At 48.2% G+C, this 22,554-nt stretch overlaps 1 protein-coding gene across 6 annotated transcripts in view; it reads left to right on the top strand.

Moving 5' to 3' along the window:
* dysf (dysferlin, limb girdle muscular dystrophy 2B (autosomal recessive)) overlaps window positions 1-22,554 on the top strand; it is a 377,035-nt gene that overhangs the window by 333,426 nt on the left and 21,055 nt on the right. For all 6 annotated transcript variants that reach the window (XM_072577935.1, XM_072577982.1, XM_072577963.1 and 3 more), the window contains 4 exons: window positions 4,907-4,998; window positions 6,372-6,542; window positions 10,001-10,143; window positions 15,241-15,380. In XM_072577935.1, the coding sequence (XP_072434036.1) occupies window positions 4,907-4,998; window positions 6,372-6,542; window positions 10,001-10,143; window positions 15,241-15,380 (546 nt within the window). The remainder of the gene's footprint in view (window positions 1-4,906; window positions 4,999-6,371; window positions 6,543-10,000; window positions 10,144-15,240; window positions 15,381-22,554) is intronic.

Here is a 22,554-nt window from a genome sequence, read left to right as displayed (position 1 = left end):
AGGTCTGGTAGCATCTGTGGAGAGAAATCAGACTTAACGTTTCAGGTTCACTGGCCCTTCCTTAGAACTGATGGTAGCTAGGAAACGGTGTGTTTTTCTGCAAGAGAAAAGGTTGTGGTGGGGAGGGGTTAAGGAGTAAAGGATAAGTGGAGGTAGAAGAGAAAAGAAGAGTTGGACAGACAAAGGAGTGGATAAAATTCAGTTTAGGAGAATGAATTCTACTGAGGAAGACGCTTGGTATGCTTTCCTTTATTGGTCAGAGTATTGAGTACAGGAGTTGGGAGGTCATGTTGTGGCTGTATAGGACATTGGTTAGGCCACTGTCGGAATATTGTGTGCATTTCACCTTTCCTTCATATCGGAAAGATGAAACTTGAAAGGATTCAGAAAAGATTTACAAGGATGTTGCCAGGGTTGGAGGATTTGAGCTACAGGGAGAGGCTGAACAGGCTGGGGCTGTTTTCCCTGGAGTGTCGGAGGCTGAGGGGTGACCTTATAGAGGTTTACAAAATCATGAGGGGCATGGATAGGGTAAATAGACAAAGTCTTTTCCCTGGGGCCGGGGAGTCCAGAACTAGAGGGTATAGGTTTAGGGAAGATAAAAGAGGCGTAAGGGGCAACGTTTTCACACAGAGGGTGGTGCGTGTATGGAATGAGCTGCCAGAGGAAGTGGTGGAGGCTGGTACAATTACAACATTTAAAAGGCATCTGGATGGGTATATGAATAGGAAGGGTTTGGAGGGATATGGGCCAAGTGCTGGCAAATGGGACTAGATTAGGTTAGGCATGGACGGGTTGAGTTGAAGGGTCTGTTTCCGTGCTGTACATCTCTATGACTGTATGAATAGCTGCTAATTAATGGCTAACAATGGGGAGTGTGTGGGGGCTGGACGAAGGACATGGGGCAAAATGCCTTCAGCCCTAAAACTGATGACCTCTGTATTGAGTCCAGAAAGCTGTAGAGTTTCCTCTGTAGAGGAAAATGGGGTGCTGTTCTTCCAGCTTATGCTGAGTTATCCTGGAGCACAGCAACAAGCCTGAGACAGAGATGTTGGCTGGGGGACAGGGTGGGTGTTGAATTGCAGGCAGCTGGAAGCTCAGGGTCATTTGTATGGGCAGAACGCAGGGGCAGAAATCAATTGGTTCAGAACAAGATCCTAGAAACAGCAAAATTGATCGCCAGATAATTTATCGTTTGAGGTTGTTTGAGAATTAAATAGTTGTACAAGAAACTTCCCTGCTCTTCTTGAAAGTAATGCCCTCAAATCTTTTGCCGACATGTCAGGTTGGCACGGTGGCCCAGTGGTTAGCACTGCTGCCTCACAGCGCCAGGAACCTGGGTTTGATCCCACCCTTGGGTGACTGTGTGGAGTTTGCACATTTTCCCCATCTTGTCTGCTGTGGGTTTCCTCCAAATGCTCTGAGTTCCTCTCACGTTACAAAGATGTGCAAGTTAGGTAGATTGGCAAAGCTAAATTGTCCGTAGTGTCCAGGGAGGTGCAGGCTGGGTGGGTTGGCCATGTTACATTGTCCGTAGTGTCCAGGGATGTGCAGGTTGGGTGGGTTGGCCATGTTACATTGTCCGTAGTGTCCAGGAATGTGCAGGTTGGGTGGGTTGGCCATGTTACATTGTCCGTAGTGTCCAGGGATGTGCAGGCTGGGTGGGTTGGCCATGTTATATTGTCCGTAGTGTCCAGGGAAGTGCAGGCTGGGTGGGTTGGCCATGTTACATTGTCCGTAGTGTCCAGGGATGTGCAGGCTGGGTGGGTTGGCCATGTTACATTGTCCGTAGTGTCCAGGGATGTGCAGGCTGGGTGGGTTGGCCATGTTACATTGTCCGTAGTGTCCAGGGATGTGCAGGCTGGGTGGGTTGGCCATGCTACAGTGTCCATAGTAAAAACAATGACTGCAGATGCTGGAAACCAGACTCTAGATTAGAGTGGTGCTGGAAAATCTCGACTCTGGTTCCAGCATCTGCAGTCATTGTTTTTACCTCGTTGATTTTAACCCTACTGCAAATCCTCTTGCAAGGATGCCTGCCTTGAAGAAGTTTTCCTCCTCTCTCTACAAGAATCTCAGGGAGTCCCTCTCCCACTGCAACTCCCAGGTCATTTCCTCTGCCCTGAAGCTCTTCAACCATGTCCTGAAACAGACTGCATGACTTGTCCTACCTGACTATTGTCTTTTCCACCTATCCCCTCCCCCTCCCCCCCACGCCCGACCTATCACCTTCATCCCCTCCCCCACTCACCATGCTACTTTCTGCCCACCCCCACCCTCCTCTCACTTATCTCTCCACCCTTCAGGCACTCTGCCTGTATTCCTGATGAAGGGCTTTTGCCCGAAACGTCGATTTTACTGCTACTCGGATGCTGCCTGAACTGCTGTGCTTTTCCAGCACCACTCTCATCTAAATTGTCCGTAGTGTCCAGGGATGTGCAGGCTGGGTGGGTTGGCCATGCTACATTGTCCGTAGTGTCCAGGGATGTGCAGGCTGGGTGGGTTGGCCATGCTACATTGTCCGTAGTGTCTAGGGATATGCAGGCTGGGTGGGTTGGCCATGCTAAATTGTCCGTAGTGTCCAGGGATGTGCAGGCTGGGTGAGTTGGCCATGCTACATTGTCCATAGTGTCCAGGGATGTGCAGGCTGGGTGGGTTGGCCATGCTAAATTGTCCGTAGTGTCCAGGGAAGTGCAGGCTGGGTGGGTTGGCCATGCTACATTGTCCATAGTGTCCAGGGATGTGTTGGCTGGGTGGGTTGGCCATACTATATTGTCCGTAGTGTCCAGGATTGTGCAGGCTGGGTGGGTTGGCCATACTCTATTGTCCGTACTGTCCAGGGATGTGCAGGCTGGGTGGATTGGCCATGCTAAATTGTTCGTAGTGTCCAGGGATGGGCAGGCTGGGTGGGAAATGCAGGATGACAGGGATAGGAGTGTGGATCTGCATGGGCATGCTCTTCAGACAGTCGGTCTGGAGTCGATGGGCCGAATGGAGTATCCATACTGTCGGGATTCTAGCCAGACTTGCAAAGGACAGTAGATTCCCTTCCCTGGGGACTAACTGAACAAGGTGGGTTTTTATAACAGTCCGTGATGCAGCTACAATAGAAGACAAGCTGTTGTCCAATGGAATTCAAACCCAACTTGGGAGACTGTAATGATCTCTTCAACATCTGAACACTTTTACCTTCCCTATTTTCCGATAGTTTCATAGTTACCCTGACTGAGATTTGCTGTGTTCCAGATTTATTTTTTAATTACAATAAGCATTTTTTTATTTATAATAAGTAGTTTTAAATTCCACTGTGAATCCATTTCCCAGAGGATTAGCCCAGCTCCTACAATTGTCAGTCCAGTGACTTTATCACTAAGTCATATTTAGACTCTTGAATTTTCTCAATGACGACCAGAACTCTTCGGGATAGAGGCTTCCTCAGGTTCAAGACAAAAAAGCTGCAGATGATGGAATGCAACGATGACAAGCAGGAGGCTAGAAGAACACAGCTCTTGTCCCCTACGGTTGAAAGCCATCCAAGTGAAGAAATGTATTTTACTTGCGGTCTGTCTTTTATTCATTTGTGTGATGTAGGTGTCACTGGCTGGGCCCAGCATTTATTGCCCGTCCCTAGTTGCCCCTTGAGAAGGTGGGGGTGAGCTGCCTTCTTGAACCGCTGCAGTCCATGTGCTGTGGGTAGACCCACAATGCCCCTGAGGGAGGGAATTCCAGGATTTTGACCCAGCGACAGTGAAGGAACAGCGATATATTTCCAAGTCAGGATGGTGAGTGGCTTGGAGGGGGTGGTGTTCCCTTGTATCTGCTGTCCTTATCCTTCTGGATGGAAGTGGTCGGGGGTTTGAAGGTGCTTTCGGAGGAATTTTGGTGAATTCCTGCACGGCATCTTGTAGATAGTACACACTGTTGCAGCTGAGCGTCAGGATCTCAATGTCTATCCTTTCAGATCCTCCCCAAAATACACCTTTCATTTTCCAAACTTCAGAGCATTATGCCACTTAAGTTCAATTGATAGGATAACCTCAGCTCTCTTATCCTGGGAATCAGTCTGATGGGTGGACTCTATAGATATCCTTCCTGGAGAATTAAGGAGGAATCAAGCTAACATTCAGTTCAGCCCAAAGTACTGCCGTAAGGAGAGCACAAAGTCTGCAAAGTTGTTGTCCCTGTGGTCGGGACAGACTGATGAGTCAGTGCTGCTTAAAGCTCCCCTTAGCAGGAGACACGGGAGTGACGGTTGTGGGTGGAGAGTGATGTTTGGGAATGGGGAAGGGGGAGGAGAAATGGCCTCAGTGGAAAAAGGCCAGGATAAAGAGGGCAAATTACTCAGGGTATGTCAGGATGGAAAGAAGTTCCCAGACGCAGATGATGAGACGACAGTAAGAAAATTAAATGGCAGCAGAAACAGGGACCAGTACTTGATATCCATTTACACACACACACAGCAGCTCAAAGCTCCGTTTCTCTGGAGTGTCAGAGATAAGCTTGAAGCATTGTCAAACAAAATCGACACGTATCATTGAACGGCCCCTGAACAAGGCCAGGAAACCCTGTAAAAATTTACAGCCGATGAGGTACGTGGCAGCTGGGCTGTACACAGCAGGATCCCACAAACAGTTGAGGATCAGATCATGGTGTAAACGGAGGGGGTGAGATATTTGAGGTGGGAGGTGGGGAGAGAATGAGGTTAGTCTGCGATGGGAGACAAGGCCTCAGTTGATCGTCACTGCCAAATGGTGGCACCTCTGACTCCACCAACTCCATGTTGGCATCGCACTGAATCGTTCCGGCCTCTGGGTGTGGGCCTTTACTCCCGTGGCTTCGCTGATCCGGGAGGGCCAGAGTGCCCCCTCGGGGGTTTTTAATTCCCTGCTCTCTCTTCCTTTTCCAGTGTGACCCATACGTGAAGGTTTCTCTGGGCAAGAGGTCCGTCAGTGACCAGGACAACTACATCCCATGCACCCTGGATCCCGAGTTTGGAAGGTACAGTTCCCTCGCTCTCGGGTAATGTTTTCCGTCGATGGGATAGGCCGTGCGTGCACTGGCTGGATGCAGACGTGAGCCAGGCAGCAATCGGCTGTGCCGGTCATCACCCTGCTCCCCTGCACCGCAGCCTGGTTTGCAGCTGGAGCACGGGCCGAGCCCAGACACACGGGTTACAGAGCGGCTGCAGCTAACGGTGGCAAGGCTGGGCGTCTGAACCCTGGCTGTGGGCCCAATTAGAGGGGAAACCTTCTCCAGTCCATGTGCCAAGTAAAGCCCCACCCACTTCCCTGGCATGGGTCAGTCAGATGGTGAGCATTGGGTTCCGGAGTCAGACCGTGTGAAGCAGAACATGCAAATTCCGGCCTCCCGTTCCCCAGGAAGGAGCAATTTACTTGGCCTTTTTCTTTTCCCTTCAAATGTGGAGAGTGTTTAAAATTCAGTGAACACTGTGCCTCCCACACGTAGTGTGTGTACCCCTTGGCTGCACTGTGTGAACTCCAGTACCTGCCAACTCAAACATTCACAGACTCACAAGTTGGCTCGTAAAACAGACTTGGGAGTCTTCGGTTATAAAACCCTCAAACCAATGAGGCACCAACAGACTTATTTAATTATCATAAAGGTTTGAAGGATTTTTTTTTGTTGTTTCCCATTCATTTCATTTTCAACGGGGAGAGAGGAATGGGGTATTTTTAAATCCTTTTGGTTCTCATTAAGGTGCAGATGTTCCTGCTGCACTTTTTCCATTCACATCTCTCGTTGTCAAACACTCCCTCGGCAGGTAAAACACAGGGTAAAGCTCCCTCTACACTGTTCCCCATCAAACCTTCCCAGGACAGGGATATCATGGGGTTAGATACATAGTAAAGCTTCCTCTACACTGTCCCCTGTCAAACCTTCCCAGGACAGGGACAGCACGGGGTTAGATACAGAGTAAAGCCTCCTCTACACTGTCCCCATCAAACACTCCCTGAGCAGGGAGAACATGGGGTTAGATACAGAGTAAAGCTCCCTCTACACTGTCCCCATCAATCACTCCCAGGACAGGGACAGCATGGGGTTAGATACAGAGTAAAGCTGCCTCTACACTGTCCCCATCAAACACTCCCAGGATAGGGACAGCACGGGGTTAGATACAGAGTAAAGCCTCCTCTACACTGTCCCCATCAAACACTCCCAGGACAGGGACAGCACGGGGTTAGATACAGAGTAAAGCTCCCTCTACACTGTCCCCATCAATCACTCCCAGGACAGGGACAGCATGGGGTTAGATACAGAGTAAAACGTGATTGACCTAGACCCACCAATGCTCCAAGTTGTGACAGATTGACCGGTTACCTTGAAGTGCTGTGTGTTTTGTGTTCCTGCAGGATGTATGAGTTGACTGGAAACCTGCCCATTGACAAGGACCTGAAGGTCACCCTGTATGACTATGATCTCCTGTCAAAGGATGAGAAAATCGGCGAAACGGTGATTGACTTGGAGAATCGCTTCCTCTCTCGATTCGGAGCTCGCTGTGGGTTACCTCAAACCTACTCCATGTGAGTTGTCTGGCTCTCCATTGAGGCTTGCCCTTTGGTTTCTTGAGGTTTTGTGTGCAGGAGGAGCAGCTCATTAACGTTGTGAGCCCTACCTTGTGCTCTACAAGTTCTGACACTGAGATAAAGGAGGAAGGCATAGTTGGTCATAGTCATGGGAAACCATGCAGCAAATTGGCTCATGGCTCTTTGATAGAATCCTCCACACAATCCCACTCACCTGCCCTTACCTAATGCTCCTGCCAATGTCCCGTCGTGTACATTGTGGTAAAATAGGCAGACGGCATCTAAGAGTCATGTTGCTGCTTTATAAGATGTTGGTTACGCCACACCTCGAGTACTGTGTTCAATCCTGGCCACCGCATTACAGGAAGGATATGGAGGCTTTGGCGAGGGTGCAGAAGAGGTTTCCCAGGGTGCAGCCTGGATTAGAGGGTATGAGCTATAAGGAATGGCTGGAAAAACTCAGGTTGTTTCTCTGGAGCGGCAGACGCTGAGAGGAGACTTGATAGAAGACTATATAATTATGAGATGGACAGATAGGGATGACAATCAGAATCTTTTTCCCCCAGAGTTGAAATGTCTAAAACTAGAGGGCATGAATTTAAAGTGAGAGGGAGAAAGTTCAAAGGAGATATTTTTGCATCATTGTTAGCCATGAGTGAAATCCCGGAAGACTGGAGGGTGGCGAACGTTGTGCCCTTATTCAAGAAGGGCAGCAAAGATAAGCTTGGGAACTATAGACCAGTAAACTAGTGGTAGATAAGTTACTTGAGATGATTCTGAGGAATAAGATATACATGCATTTGGAAAGACAGGGTTTGATTAGGAATAGTCAGCGTGGCTTTGTGAGTGGGAGATCATGCCTCACAAATTTGTTAGAGTTCTTTGATGACGTGGCCAGGACGATTGATTATTGGAGTCTTTTTTTTTCAGAGTGGAAATGTCAAATGCTAGGGTGCAGAGGTTTAAGGTGAGAAGGGGAAAGTTTAAAGGAGATGTGAGAGGCAGGATTTTTACACAGAGGGTGGTAGGACTTGGAATGTGCTGCCAACGGAGGTAATAGGAGCTGTTATGATAGCAACATTTAAGATGCGTTTAGATAGACACATGGACAGACAGGGGATAGGGGGACAATGACCATGGGCAGGCAGATGGGGTTAGTTTGAAGTGGCATCATGGTCAGCATGGACATGGTGGGCCGAAGGGCCTGTTCCTGCGCTGTACTGTTCTATGTTCTATCTTTCTCCTGCCCATTGTCGTTAATCTTTTAAATTCTCACTTGTTTTGCTCACCTCTCAATCTGGACTCTTGAACAACCAGGTTCTGTCAGCTCTATCCCATTCTTTTGGAACATTAAACTCTTCTTTCTATGCAGAGGCCTGAACTATAAGGATGCAGACCTAATGCTGCAGTTATACAAATCTCTGGTTAGACCAGAGTACTTGGAGCACTGTGAGCAGATTTGGGCGCCACACCTTGGGAAGGGTAGATTGGTCTTGGAGGGTGTACAGTGCAGATTTACAAGAATGATCCTTGCCCTTTAGGGGTTATGAGGAGAGATTGTACAAAAATAGGCCTGTTTTGTCGAGAATTTCGAAAGATAGGGGGTGGTCTGATCAAAGTCTTCAAATATTGACAGGAGAAGAGAGGGTAGATAAAGATAAATCATTTCCACTGGGTGAGGATTCTAGAACCAGGGGAGAGTTAGGGCCAGAGTGTTGAGGAGAAACGTTAGGAAACACTTCGACACGCAAAGGGTGGGAGAGGTTTGGAACTCTCTTCCACAAACAGCAGTGGATGCTGGATCAGTTGTTAACTTTGGAATAGATACATTTTTGTGAAGCAAAGGTACAAAAAAAAACAAATCATGTAATAGGGAGTTAGTCCACAGATCAGCCAGGATCTCATTGAATGGTGGGTCAGGCTTGAGGGGCTGAACGGCCTACTCCTGTTCCTGTGTTCCTTTATCCTTTCCTCTCACCCTGCCATCCAGGGACAACGAATCCTCAGCCAAAGCCTTTGGATTTGCATTGCTCAGCATTTCCAGCCCGGTAACAGGCCACTCCTCCAAGTTAAATGGACCATCTCCTCGACCCAAACTGACCCATATCCTTCTCGAACTAAACCCGTCTCTTTACCCTGTCGCTCCTGTATACTTACTCATTTGCTTCATGTGGCAGTGAATCCACATCCCCCCCAAACCCTCTCTGGATTCCGAGAAAGTGAGGACTGCAGATGCGGAGTCGAAAAGTGTGACGCTGGAGAGGCGTAGTCGATCAGGCAGCATCCGAGGAGCAAGAGAGTTGACATTTCATCCAATCCCTATAGTGTAGAAACAGGCCCTTTGGCCCAACGGGTCCATCAGGCCCATTCCCCTATCCTATATTTATCTCTGACTAATGCACCTAACCTACACGTCCCTGAACACTATGGGTAATTTAGCATAGCCAATTCACCTGACCTGTACATCTTTAGTCTGTGGGAGGAAACCGGAGCATCCAGAGGAAACCCACGCAGACACGGGGAGAATGTTCAAACTCCACACGGACAGTCGCCCGAGGCTGGAATCGAACCCAGGTCCCTGGCGCTGTGAGGTAGCAGTGCTGCTTTCAGGCGTGTGCACATTTGTGATGAAGGGCATATGCCCGACATGTCGACTCCTGCTCCTCGGATGCTGCCTGACCTGCTGTGCTTTTCCAGCAACACATGTTTTGACTCTCTGGTTTCCATCAAACTGCATTTCATCACCAGCTGGCATCCGAGTGGATCTCCCATCCTCTGTGATCCTCTGGGGAGATGATGGCCTACTGGTGTTATCAATCGACTGTTAATCCAGAGACCTGGGGTAATGTTCTGGGGACCTGTGTTCGAATCCCACCATGGCAGATAAATAAATTCAATAAATATTGGAACCAGGTTCAATTCCCGCCTCAGGCGACTGACTGTGTGGAGTTTGCACATTCTCCCTGTGTCTGTGTGGGTTTCCTCCGGGTGCTCCGGTTTCCTCCCACAGTCCAAAGATGTGCAGGTCAGGTGAATTGGCTGTGTTAAATTGCCCATAGTATTAGGTGAAGGGGTAAATGTACGGGTATGGGTGCGTTGCGGGTCAGTGTGGACTTGTTGGGCCGAAGGGCCTGTTTCCACACTGTAAGCAATCTAATCTAATCTAATGACAATGATAACTCCATTGCCAATTGTTGGAAAAACCCTATCTGGTTCACTAATGTCCTCTGGAGAAGGAAATCTGCCATCCTTACCTGGTCTGGCCTACATGTGACTCCAGATCTACAGCAATGTGGTTGACTCTCAACTGCCCTCTGGGTAATTAGGGATGGGTAATAAATGCTGGCCTAGCCAGCGATGCCCTCATCTTGTTACAAAATAAAGGAAAAAAAAACACACCCACCCCAACAATGTGGAGCCCCCATGGTTCTAATGGAATGTTTGTATCGTTGCAGCTCAGGACCAAACCGATGGCGTGACCAGCTCAGACCAAGCCAGCTCCTTCACATCTACGCACAGAGGCAAGGCTACAAGCTCCCTGTGATCACAGACAGTAAGATCACAATGGCAGGAGAGGAGTTCCTTCTGGCAGATTTCGGTAGGTCAGTTACACCCCCCCACCCTCCCTTGCTCATCTCCGAGCTCCACCTGCACATGGAGAGAGAGTTCGGTCCCAGAATCAACATGGAGGAAACGGTCCGCAACACTTTCAGAAAGCCAGCATCATGATGTGGGGCTGAATGGCCTCATACTCTGATGAATGACCCTGACACGATAGTGTGTGTTATACGCTAGTGTCTTTCAAGGTTTCCACATCCATTCAGCCCGTCCAACCTGTCCTCTCGTTTCGTTAGATTGTGGCTGACAGGTATCTCAGCTCATGTGTCTGTTTTTATACTTCATTCTCTGTGATGGCCTTAACGAACATAAATCTCAGGTATGATTGACACAGAATCTAAACCCTTTAATGGGGGTGAGAATGTTACTTGATGTGAGGGACTGCTTCTTAATTGCACTCCTGAACAAATAGGCTCGAGACTTCAGATTCTGTCAGAGAGAGAGTTCAGCACCATGCATATCTGTCACTCGCTCCTTTTCATTGTGTTCAACACCGTGACCAGATCACTCCTCAGTATTGTCCTTCCTTTGGAATTCTCAAGGGGTGGGAATCGATGGAAAGGGATCAGTAAAGGATGATTGTAATAGTCATAGAGATGTACAGCATGGAAATAGACCCTTTGGTCCAACCTGTTCACGCCGACCAGTATCCCAACCCAAACTAGTCCCACCTGCCAGCACCGGCCCATCTCCCTCCAAACCCTTCCTATTCATAACCAATTGCACGCAATATTCCAACAGTGGCCTAACCAATGTCCTGTACAGCCACAACATGACCTCCCAACTCCTGTACTCAATACTCGGACCAATAACGGAAAGCTTACAAAACACCTTCTTCACTATCCTATCTACCTGCAACTCCACTTTCAAGGAGTTATCAACCTGCACTCCAAGATCTCTTTGTTCAGCAACACTCCTAATGTGGAACGATTCCTACATTTGGATTCCTTGATTCCAGAGAGCTGAGATGCTCAGTCCCGGAGTGTGTGCAAGGCTGGGTAGGTTTAGGGGGATGACACAAGTAGGTGGAGTTGAGGTGGAACAAATGAGTTCAACTCAAGAGTAGCTCTTGAGCCTGCTCCACTGTTCAATAGCACCGGTGGCTGAGCGGTTAGCACTGCTGCCTCAAACCACAGAGATCAAGGTTCGATTCCACCCCCCCAGGCAAATGTGTGGAGTTTGCACATTCTCACTGTGCCTGCATGGGTACCCTCTGGGTATTCCGGTTTCCTCCCACAGCACAAAGACGTGCAGCTTAGTGTGGATTGCCCGGCAGTGTTCTGGGATATGCAGGCCAGGCAGATTAGCCGCAGGGTGGCAGGTGATAGGTCTAGCTGGGGTGCCCTTCAGAGGGTCAATGTGGACTGGTTGGGCCGAATGGCCTGTTTCCGCGCTATGGGAATTCCGTGATTCTATATCAAGGCTGACCTGATGACTCCACGTTCCCACCTCATCGCTGTCCTCCCTCTGTTTTGAAAAACTATTCCAGCAATCGGTTTCTCAACAAAGAGAGTCCCAAGGACTCATGGCTGAGAATAAAACATGCCATACCCCTGGCGTGGAAGAGGTGGAGAGGGCCAAAGGGCCCACCGAGAGTGCAATGGGAACTCCAGTAGCAGGCAGTGACCGTGAGGTGGAATTGTTGAATGGACTCCCACAGGAAAAGAGTAGGCATGTATTTGGTGGGATCGTGGGCTGAAGGGAAGGGAGAGCAGACGTGCGAAGGAATTCCTCAACCCAATAGCCTGGATCAGTGGCAAATGGAACTCAGTCCAGAGAAATGTGAGACGATACACATGGGCAAGGAAACTAGGACCAGAGGGATCAGAGGGAACTTGGTGAGCGTGTCCACTGGTCCCTTCAGCTGTCAGGACAAGTGAATGAGGTGGTTAGGAAGATATTAGTTAAGGCACAGAGTTTAAGAACAGGAAGGTTATGTTGGAATGATATAAAATGCTGGTTAGGAAAGTTTTCATAGAATCATAGAACCTCAGCAGTGTGGAAACAGTATTGTGTGCAGTTCTTGAGTCTACATTACAGGAGGGATGTGAGTGCACTGGAGAGAGTGTAGAGGAGATTTACCAGGACATTGCCTGGGCTGGAGAGTTTCAGTTATGAAGAGAGATTGTCCAAACTCACACAACATCAGGTTATAGTCGGACGGGTTTGTTTGAAAACAAAAGCTTTCAGAGCGCTGCTCCTTCATCAGGTGCAAGCCTGAGAGAATGGACAGACTGGGATTGGTTTCCTTAGTGTGGAGGAGATTGACAGGGGCCATGATTGACATGGATAAAGCTGTGAGGAGCTGGGATAGGGGAGACAGGAAGAAAGGATTCCCCTTGATGGAGGGATCAATGATCGGGGAGTATAGATTGAAGGGACGGGGCAGGAACGTTAGAGGGGATGTGAGGGATAAGCTTTCTCCCCCAGAGAGTGGTCGGAATCTGGAACTGATTACCTGTAAGGGTGGGAGAGACAGAAACCCTCATAGTATTTAGATGTGCACTTGCAATGCCAAGGCATACAAGGTTATGGGTCAGATGTTGGAAAGTGAGATTAGAATGATTAAATGGTTGTTTTTGATCTGAATGTAATGGACCAAAGGGCCTTTATCTGTGCTGGAGATCTCTATGACTCTGCCTTAATTAATTTCTCTTGGACATGGACCCCAAGATCCCTCTGTTTCGCCGCACTGCCAAGAATCCTGTCCTTATTCCTTCCACTGTACCTATTTGTAAGAGACTGATTCTGTCTGAAATGAAGCTCATTATATTCTCCAGTCCTGGATTAGTGGTGCTGGAAGAGCACAGCAGTTCAGGCAGCAGCCGAGGAGCAGTAAAATCGATGATTCGGGCAAAAGCCCTTCATCAGGAATAAAGGCACCTCTTCCGACCGCCCCCTCAACCATGACCCCAACCCCCCCACCACCAAACCATCATCTCCCAGACCATACAGAACCTCATCACCTCAGGAGATCTCCCACCCACAGCTTCCAACCTCATAGTCCGGGAACCCCGCACTGCCCGGTTCTACCTCCTTCCCAAGATCCACAAGCCTGACCACCCTGGCCGACCCATTGTCTCAGCATGCTCCTGCTCCACTGAACTCATTTCTACCTACCTTGACACTGTCCTATCCCCCCACGTCCAGGAACTCCCCACATACGTTCGAGACACCACCCACGCCCTAAACTTCCGTTTCCCCCAACGCCTCATCTTCACCATGGATATCCAATCCCTCTACACCTCCATCCCCCATGTCCAGGGCCTCCAAGCCCTCCGTTTTTTCCTCTCCCGACGTCCCCAACAGTACCCTTCCACCGACACTCTCATTCGTTTGGCCAAACTGGTCCTCACCCTTAACAATTTCTCCTTTGAATCCTCCCACTTCCTCCAGACCAAAGGCGTAGCCATGGGCACACGTATGGGCCCCAGCTATGCCTGTCTCTTTGTTGGCTATGTAGAACAGTTGATCTTCCGTAATTACACCGGCACCACTCCCCACCTCTTCCTCCGCTACATTGATGACTGCATTGGCGCCACCTCGTGCTCCCGCGAGGAGGTTGAGCAATTCATCAACTTCACCAACACATTCCACCCTGACCTTAAATTTACCTGGACCATCTCTGACACCTCCCTCCCCTTCCTGGACCTCTCCATCTCCATTAATGACGACCGACTTGACACTGACATTTTTTACAAACCCGCCAACTCCCATAGCTACCTGGATTACGCCTCTTCCCACCCTACCTCTTGCAAAAATGCCATCCCGTATTCCCAATTCCTCCCCTTCTGCCGGATCTGTTCCCAGGAGGACCAGTTCCACCACAGAACACACCAGATGGCCTCCTTCTTTAGAGACCGCAATTTCCCTTCCCATGTGGTTAAAGATGCCCTCCAACGCATCTGGTCTACATCCCGCACCTCCGCCCTCAGACCCCACCCCTCCAACCGTAACAAGGACAGAACGCCCCTGGTGCTCACCTTCCACCCTACCAACCTTCGCATAAACCAAATCATCCGCCGACATTTCCGCCACCTTCAAACGGACCCCACCACCAGGGATATATCTCCCTCCCCACCCCTCTCCGCCTTCCGCAAAGACCATTCCCTCCGTGACTAGCTGGTCAGGTCCACACCCCCCTACAACCCACCCTCCCATCCTGGCACCTTCCCCTGCCACCGTAGGAACTGTAAAACCTGCACCCACACCTCCTCCCTTACCTCTATCCAAAGGCCCTAAAGGAGCCTTCCACATCCATCAAAGTTTTACTTGCACATCCACTAATATCATTTATTGTATCCGTTGCTCCCGATGCGGTCTCCTCTACGTTGGGGATACTGGGCACCTCCTCGCAGAGCGCTTTAGGGAACATCTCCGGGACACCCGCACCAATCAACCAAACCGCCCTGTGGCCCAACATTTCAACTCCCCCTCCCACTCTGCCGAGGACATGGAGGTCCTGGGCCTCCTTCACCGCCGCTCCCTCACCACCAGACGCCTGGAGGAAGAACGCCTCATCTTCCGCCTCGGAACACTTCAACCCCAGGGCATCAATGTGGACTTCAACAGCTTCCTCATTTCCCCTTCCCCCCACCTCACTCTAGTTCCAAACTTCCAGCTCAGCACTGTCCCCATGACTTGTCCTACCTGCCTATCTTCTTTTCCACCTATCCACTCCACCCTCTCCTCCTTGACCTATCACCTTCATCCCCTCCCCCACTCACCCATTGTACTCTATGCTACTCTCTCCCCACCCCCACCCTCCTCGAGCTTATCTCTCCACGCTTCAGGCTCACTGCCTTTATTCCTGATGAAGGGCTTTTGCCCGAAACGTCGATTTCGCTGCTCCTCGGATGCTGCCTGAACTGCTGTGCTCTTCCAGCACCACTGATCCAGAATCTGGTTTCCAGCATCTGCAGCCATTGTTTTTACCTATTCTTCAGTCCTGACAATCCTTCACCCTGATAAACAGTCAAAGAATTTAACATGCAGGATTCTCACAGGAGGGTGGTGGTGCATCACAGAGACCTCCGATTGTCACGGCTGACTGATTGACTCTTCCTTTTCATTGCAGAGGATGGGAAGCCCCTCAGCACACACCTCGGACCCCCCGATGAGCGCCTGGCTTTGTACGTGCTTCACAAACAGGGCCTGGTTCCAGAGCACGTGGAGACGCGGGCTTTATTCAGCCCACTGCAGCCTGACATTGAACAGGTAAGTGCTCGGTTCTGTTGTGAATAACCACAAGGAGTTAGATATAGATCCTCAGGGCATACAAACATGCAAGCTTTTTTTTTTAAAATTGTCTCATGGGACAGGGGCGTTGCTGGCATTTATTGCCCGTCCCTAGTTGCCCCTTGAGAAGATGGGGGTGAACTGCCTTCTTGAACCGCTGCTGTCAGTGGCTTGGGTCCCCTTGATTGGAGATGTTATCCCAGTGACCAGGTTGTCCCATCACTAGGGGATTCGATGGCCTAGTTGTATTATCACAAGGTTATTAATCCTGAGTCTCCAGATACTGTTCTCGAGACCTGAGTTTTACTCCTGCCAGGTGGTTGAATCTGCATTCATTAAATGTCTGAAGGTAAGAGTCCAATGGTGACCGTGCTGATTGTGAGAAAAAAAAACCATGAGGGAAGGAAACTACCATCCTTACCTGGTCAGGCCTACATGTGACTCCAGACCCAGAGCAATGTGTTTAACTCTTAACTGCCCTCTGGGTAATTAGAGATGGGCAACTAATGAATGATTAAAAAGAAATAACATTGCTGTTGGGAGAGCTTGCTTTGTGCAAATTGGGTACCATATTTTCCAGATTATAACATTTGAAAAATACTCAATTGCCCATTTGGGAAATCTGCCAACAGCGAAGGGTGTCATGTAAATGCAAATCTATCATTCTCTGGACTGCCATAGATACATATCCATAAGAGTACACATTCAAGTAGACAAGAGTCCATCAATCTATATTGCTCCTAACCCATGAACTGTAAGTTTGTATTGTACATTCTTATGTGGTACCTTATTGGTTAAATAGTCTTTAAAAATATTATAAATCGCTCATTTTTACAGGATCCTTGGTTTCCAATTTGTGTTGGAATTCTTTTGTGTCTATTGTCTAAGGCCTGTGCCATTTCCTTATACCCAATTATCGTGTCTCCTGTCTCTGACTCCAAGGCACCCACATTTACTTTAGCTCCTCCCCCCACCCCACCCCCACTTCTTGCCTACCTATAGAAAACATTGATCTGTCTTTATGTCTCTTACTAGTTTCTAATTATATGCCGTTCTCTCTTTGAATCAGACATAAAGATAGTTGAAGGGACAGGTACTGCTGAGGAAGTGGGGAGGCTGCAGAAGGATTTGGATAGGCCTGGAGAGTGACCAATGAAGTGGCAGATGGAATACAATTTGGGAAAGTGTGAGGTCATGCACTTTGGTAAGAAGAATAGAGGGAGTCCCAGTTCAGGATTTTCTGAAGGTTAACACGCAGGTTCAGTTGGCACTTGGGAAGGCAAATACATAGAACATAAAACAGTACAGTGCAGGCCCTTTGGCACTTGATGTTGTGCTGACTTTTAATCCTACTCTAAGATCAGACTAATCTACATAACCTTAATTGTACTATCATCCATGCGCCTATCCAAGAGTCACTTAAAATGTCCCTAATGTCTCTGACTCTACTACCACTGCTGTCAATGCAGTCCATGCACCTACACCTCTCTGTGTAAAGAACCCACCTCAGATATCTCCCCTAAACCTTCCTCCAATCACCTTAAAATTATGCCCTCTATTGATAGCCATTTCCGTCCTGGGAAAGAGTCTCTGGCTAGCTACTCTATCTATGCCTCTCATCATCTTGTACACCTCTATCAAGTCACCTCTCACCCTTCTTCGCTCCAATGAACAAAAGCCTGAGCTCCCTCAACCTTTCTTCATAAGACATGCCCTCCAATCCAGGCAGCATCCTGGTAAATCTCCTCTGCACCCTCTCTAAAGCTTTCACATCCTTCCCATAATGAGGCAACTAAAACTGAACACAATATTCCAAGTGTGGTCTAACCAGGGCTCTGTAGAGCTGCAGCATACCCTCGCGGCTCTTAAACTCAATCCTCTTGTTAATAAAAGCCAACACAACATAATCCTTCTTAACAACCCTATCAACTTAGGTGGCAACTTGGAGGGATCAATGAACATGAACCCCAAGATCCCTCTGTTTCTCCACACTGCTGATAATCCAGCCTTTAACCTGCTAATCTGCATTCAAATTTGACTTTCCAAAATGTATCGCTTCACACTTTTCCAGGTTGAACTCCATCTGCCACTTATCAGCCCAGCTCTGCATCCTGTCAATGTCCTGTTGCAACCTACAACAGCCCTACACTCTACCCACAACTCCACCAACCTTCATGTCATCGACAAACTTATTAACCCACCCTTCCACTTCATCATCCAAGTCATTTATAAAAATCACAAAGAGCAGAGGTCCCAGAACCGATTCCCTGCAGAACAACACTGGTCACTGGTCACAGATATTTTCCATCTACTACCACCCTCTGTCTCCTATGAGCCAGCCGATTCCGTAGCCAGACAGCCAAATTTCCCTGTATCCCATTCTTCCTTACTTTCTGAATGATCCTACCATGGGGAATCTTATCAAACACCTTGCTAAAACCCATATACACCACATCCCATGCTCTACCTTCATCAATGTGTTTTGTCGCGTCCTCAAAGAATTCAATAAGGTTTGTGAGGCATGACCTTCCCCTCACAAAGCCACGCTGACTATCTCTAATCAAACTATGGTTTTCCAAGTAATCATAGATCCGGTCTCTCAGAATCATCTCCAATACTATGCCCACCACAGATGTAAGGCTGACTGGTCTGTAATTCCCAGGATTATCCCTCTTCCCTTTCTTGAACAAGGGAATAACATTTGCCACCTTCCAATTGTCTGGCACTTCCCCAGTGGACAGTGAGGATGCAAAGATCATTGCCAAAGGCACAGCAATCTCTTCCCTCACTTCCTGTAGTAACCTCAGGTATATCCCGTCTGGCCCAGGGGATTGATTTATCCTTACATTTTTCAAAATTTTCAGCCTACCCCCTCCTTAACATCAACCTGTATGAGCATATCAGTCTGTTTCGCTCTGTCCTCAGAAACGTCAAGGTTCCTCTCAGTAATGAATACTTAAGCAATGTATTCATTAAGGATCTCCCCTACATTCTCCGACTCCAGGCGCAAGTTCCCGCCGCTATCCCTGATCGGCCCCACCCTCACTCTGGCCATCCTCTTGTTCTTCACATAAGTGTGGAACGCCTAGGGAAAGGATACCTGCTAAGGCTTTTTCATGCCCTCTTCTAGCTCATTGGTCCATTCTTCTGTTCCCTCCTGGTTCCCTTGTAAGCCTCTAGAGCCCTGTCTGATCCTTGCCTCTTTAACCTTAGGTAAGCTTCCTCTTCCTCTTTACTAGATGTTCCACATCCCTTGTCACCCAATGTTCCTTCACCCTTGCCTCAGTGGGACAAACCTGTCCAGCACGATCAGCAAGTGCTCCCTAAACAACCTCTACATTTCTGACATATATTTCCCTGACAATATCTGTTCCCAATTTATGCTCCACAGTTCCTGCCTGATACCATTGTAATTCCCCCTCCCAAATTAAATACTTTCCCACACCGTCTGCTCCTATCCCTCTCCATGACTATAGTAAAGGCCAGGGAGTTGTGATCACTATCACCGAAATGCTCTCCCACCAAAAGATCTGACACCTGTCCTGGTTCATTGACAATCACCAAATCCAATATGGCCTCCACTCTAGTCAGCCTAATGACATATAGCATCAGGAACCCTTCCTGGACACACCTGACAAAATCTGCTCCATCCAAACTATTTGCACTGAGGAGGTTTCAATCAATATTAGGGAAGTTAAAGTCACCCATGACAACAATCCGTTACTCCTGCACCTTTCCAAAATCTGCCTCTCAATGTGTTCCTCCGTGTTCCTGTTGCTATTGAGGGGCCTGTAGAAAACTCCCAATAGAGTGACTGCTCCTTTCCTGTTTCTGACTTCCACCCAGACTGACTGTGGACAAACCCTCCTCGATGACCTTCCTTTCTGCAGCTGTGATACTATCTCTGATTAGCATTGCCACTCCCCCACCTCTTTTACCCCAACACCTATTCCTTTTGAACCCGTGGAACATCCAACAACCATTCCTGCCCCTGTGATATCCAAGTCTCCGTAACGGCCACAACATTGTAGCTCCACGTACTGATCCTTGCTCTGAGTTCATCACCCTTATTCCTGACACTTCTTGCATTAAAATAGACACAGTTCAACCTATCCCACTGACTGTACATTTGCCCTATCAAGTGTGTATCCCCCCTCATAGACTCTCTGCACGCTGAGTCTGTCTGTTCATTACCTACTCCATCCTCTGATCCATAGCTCCAGTTCCCATCCCCCTTCCAATCTAGCTCCCGAAGAGCTCTAGCAAACCTCCCATCCAGGATATTGGTAACCCTCCAGTTCCGGTGCAATCCATCCTCCCTGTACAGGTCCCACCTTCCCCAGAAGGTATCCCAATGATCCACATATCCGAAGCCCTCCCTCCTACACCAGCCCTGCAGCCACCTGTTAAACTACACTCGCTCTGTGTTCCTACTTCACTAGCCCATGGCACCGGTAGCAATATTATTCTGCTTGCCCTGCCTTTTCATGCCTGTCATTGGTACTATTATGTACTACGACTTCTGGCTGCTCACCTTCCCTCTTACGAATCCTATAGACTCGATCCATGTTAGCATTAATTTCGAAAGGGCTAGAATACAAGAACAGGGATATACTGCTGAGGCTTGTTACCAGGCAAAGCCCCCCCCACCCCCAGCAAATTTAAACCAGCAACACAGAGCTGACTTACCCCGTGCAGAAATCTGTGAAAATTCAAGACACCAAGACCTATTCCCAAAAGTCACTATTTAAAGTAAAAAGTAACAACTTTATTTTTTAAAGTATAACAGAGAATAATTAATTGACAATTATTTACAACTCCTTCCTCTAACTATCTTTTACCTTCCCCTTCTAAAATACTAGCCCGATAAAAACCTTGATTAAGATTTACCAAAAACTTCAAATTTCAAAGCCAGCCAGCTGTCGAATCTTCTCTTTGTATCTCCCTCTGTCTTCTTCTTTTTAGGGATTTCTGTTTCACAGGTCACTAATTGATAAAGGTACCTTTAAGAGAGCTGTGTTTCGGGCAGTCTGTACACACTGGTGGCTTGGCAGTTCTCCCAACTGTTCAATTTTTTCATGGTCTTACACCCCAAAGCATCGGATTGTTTCATTGGTTTTTAAAATTGTCAATATACTAAGTTCAAACTTGATTGGACGTTGCTATTTTGGGATATAATTTAAACTGATTGGCTGAATTCAAATTTGTATTTTTTTTCTCATAGCAACCCAGCCAGTGCTAGCTGCGGGACCAAGTGTCCCATTGTAAATTCTCCAGCATTCTGTGTGCTTGCTAAACCCTTCATCTCTTAAAGGTACAGTACACCTCTACACCTTCATAACAGGTTGTATAAGGTACTGGTCAGACTGCTTTTGGAATATTGTGAGCAGTTTTGGACCCCGTATTTAAAGAGGGCTGTGCTGGTGTTGGAGGAGGTCCAGTAGAGATTTACAACAATAATCTGAAGGGCTTGTCACTTCAGGAGTGGTCGAGGACTCTGGTCTCTATTTGATGGGGTTTAGGAAGATGAGGAGGATATGATTGAAACTTACAGAATAATGAGAGGCCTGGATAGAGTGGACGTGGAGAAGATGTTTCCACTAGGAGGAGGGACAAGACCCGAGGGCACAGCCTCAGGGTGAAGGGACGACCCTTTTGAACTGAGATGAGGAGGAATAAAAGTATGTAAGAGTAATAAAAAGATGGATTACTGGGCTAATGGTAGACTACTTGGTAGTGTGGAAGAGCAGAGGGATCTTGGTGTCCATGTACACAGATCTCTGAAAGTTGCCACCCAGGTAAATAGTGCAGTGAAGAAGGCATATGGCGTACTGGCCTTTATTGGTAGAGGAATTGAGTTCCGGAGTCCTGAGGTCATGCTGCAGTTGTATAAGACTCTGGTGCGGCCGCTTCTGGAATATTGTGTGCAGTTTTGGTCGCCATACTATAGGAAGGATGTGGAGGCACTGGAACGGGTGCAGAGGAGGTTTACCAGGATGTTGCCTGGTATGGTAGGAAGATCCTATGAGGAAAGGCTGAGGCACTTGGGGTTGTTTTCTTTGGAGAAAAGAAGGTTTAGGGGTGATTTGATAGAGGTGTACAAGATGATTAGGGGGTTAGATAGGGTTGACAGTGAGAACCTTTTTCCGCGTATGGAGTCAGCTATTACAAGGGGTCATAGCTTTAAATTAAGGGGGTGTAGATATAGGACTGATGTTAGGGGTAGGTTCTTCACTCAGCGAGTCGTAAGATCATGGAATGCCCTGCCAGTAGCAGTAGTGGACTCTCCCTCTTTATGGGTATTTAAGCGGGCATTGGATAGGTATATGGAGGATAGTGGGTTAGTGTAGGTTAGGTGGGCTTTGATCGGCGCAACATCGAGGGCCGAAGGGCCTGTACTGCGCTGTATTGTTCTATGTTCTATGTTCTATGAATGTCTTCAGCCAGAGGGTGGGGAATCTGTGGAACTCGCTGCCACAGAGGGCTGGGGAGGGTAAGTCATTGAGTGTATTTCAGACAGAGATAGATAGGTTCTTGATTAGTAAGGGGGTCAAGGATTATGGGGAGAAGGCAGGAGAATAGGATTGACAGACACATAGAACATAGAACATAGAACATAGAACAATACAGCACAGAACAGGCCCTTCGGCCCACGATGTTGTGCCGAACTTCTATCCTAGATTAAGCACCCATCCATGTACCTATCCAAATGCCGCTTAAAGGTCGCCAATGAATCTGACTCTACCACTCCCACGGGCAGCGCATTCCATGCCCCCACCACTCTCTGGGTGAAGAACCCACCCCTGACATCTCCCCTATACCTTCCACCCTTCACCTTAAATTTATGTCCCCTTGTAACACTCTGTTGTACCCGGGGAAAAAGTTTCTGACTGTCTACTCTATCTATTCCTCTGATCATCTTATAAACCTCTATCAAGTCACCCCTCATCCTTCGCCGTTCCAACGAGAAAAGGCCGAGAACTCTCAACCTATCCTCGTACGACCTACTCTCCATTCCAGGCAACATCCTGGTAAATCTTCTCTGCACCCTCTCCAAAGCTTCCACATCTTTCCTAAAGTGAGGCGACCAGAACTGCACACAGTACTCCAAATGTGGCCTAACCAAAGTCCTGTACAGCTGCAACATCACCTC

The sequence above is a fragment of the Chiloscyllium punctatum genome, chromosome 1, assembly GCF_047496795.1.
Source record: "Chiloscyllium punctatum isolate Juve2018m chromosome 1, sChiPun1.3, whole genome shotgun sequence".
Classification (NCBI taxonomy): domain Eukaryota; kingdom Metazoa; phylum Chordata; class Chondrichthyes; order Orectolobiformes; family Hemiscylliidae; genus Chiloscyllium; species Chiloscyllium punctatum.
This window is presented reverse-complemented; position numbering and strand designations above follow the sequence as displayed.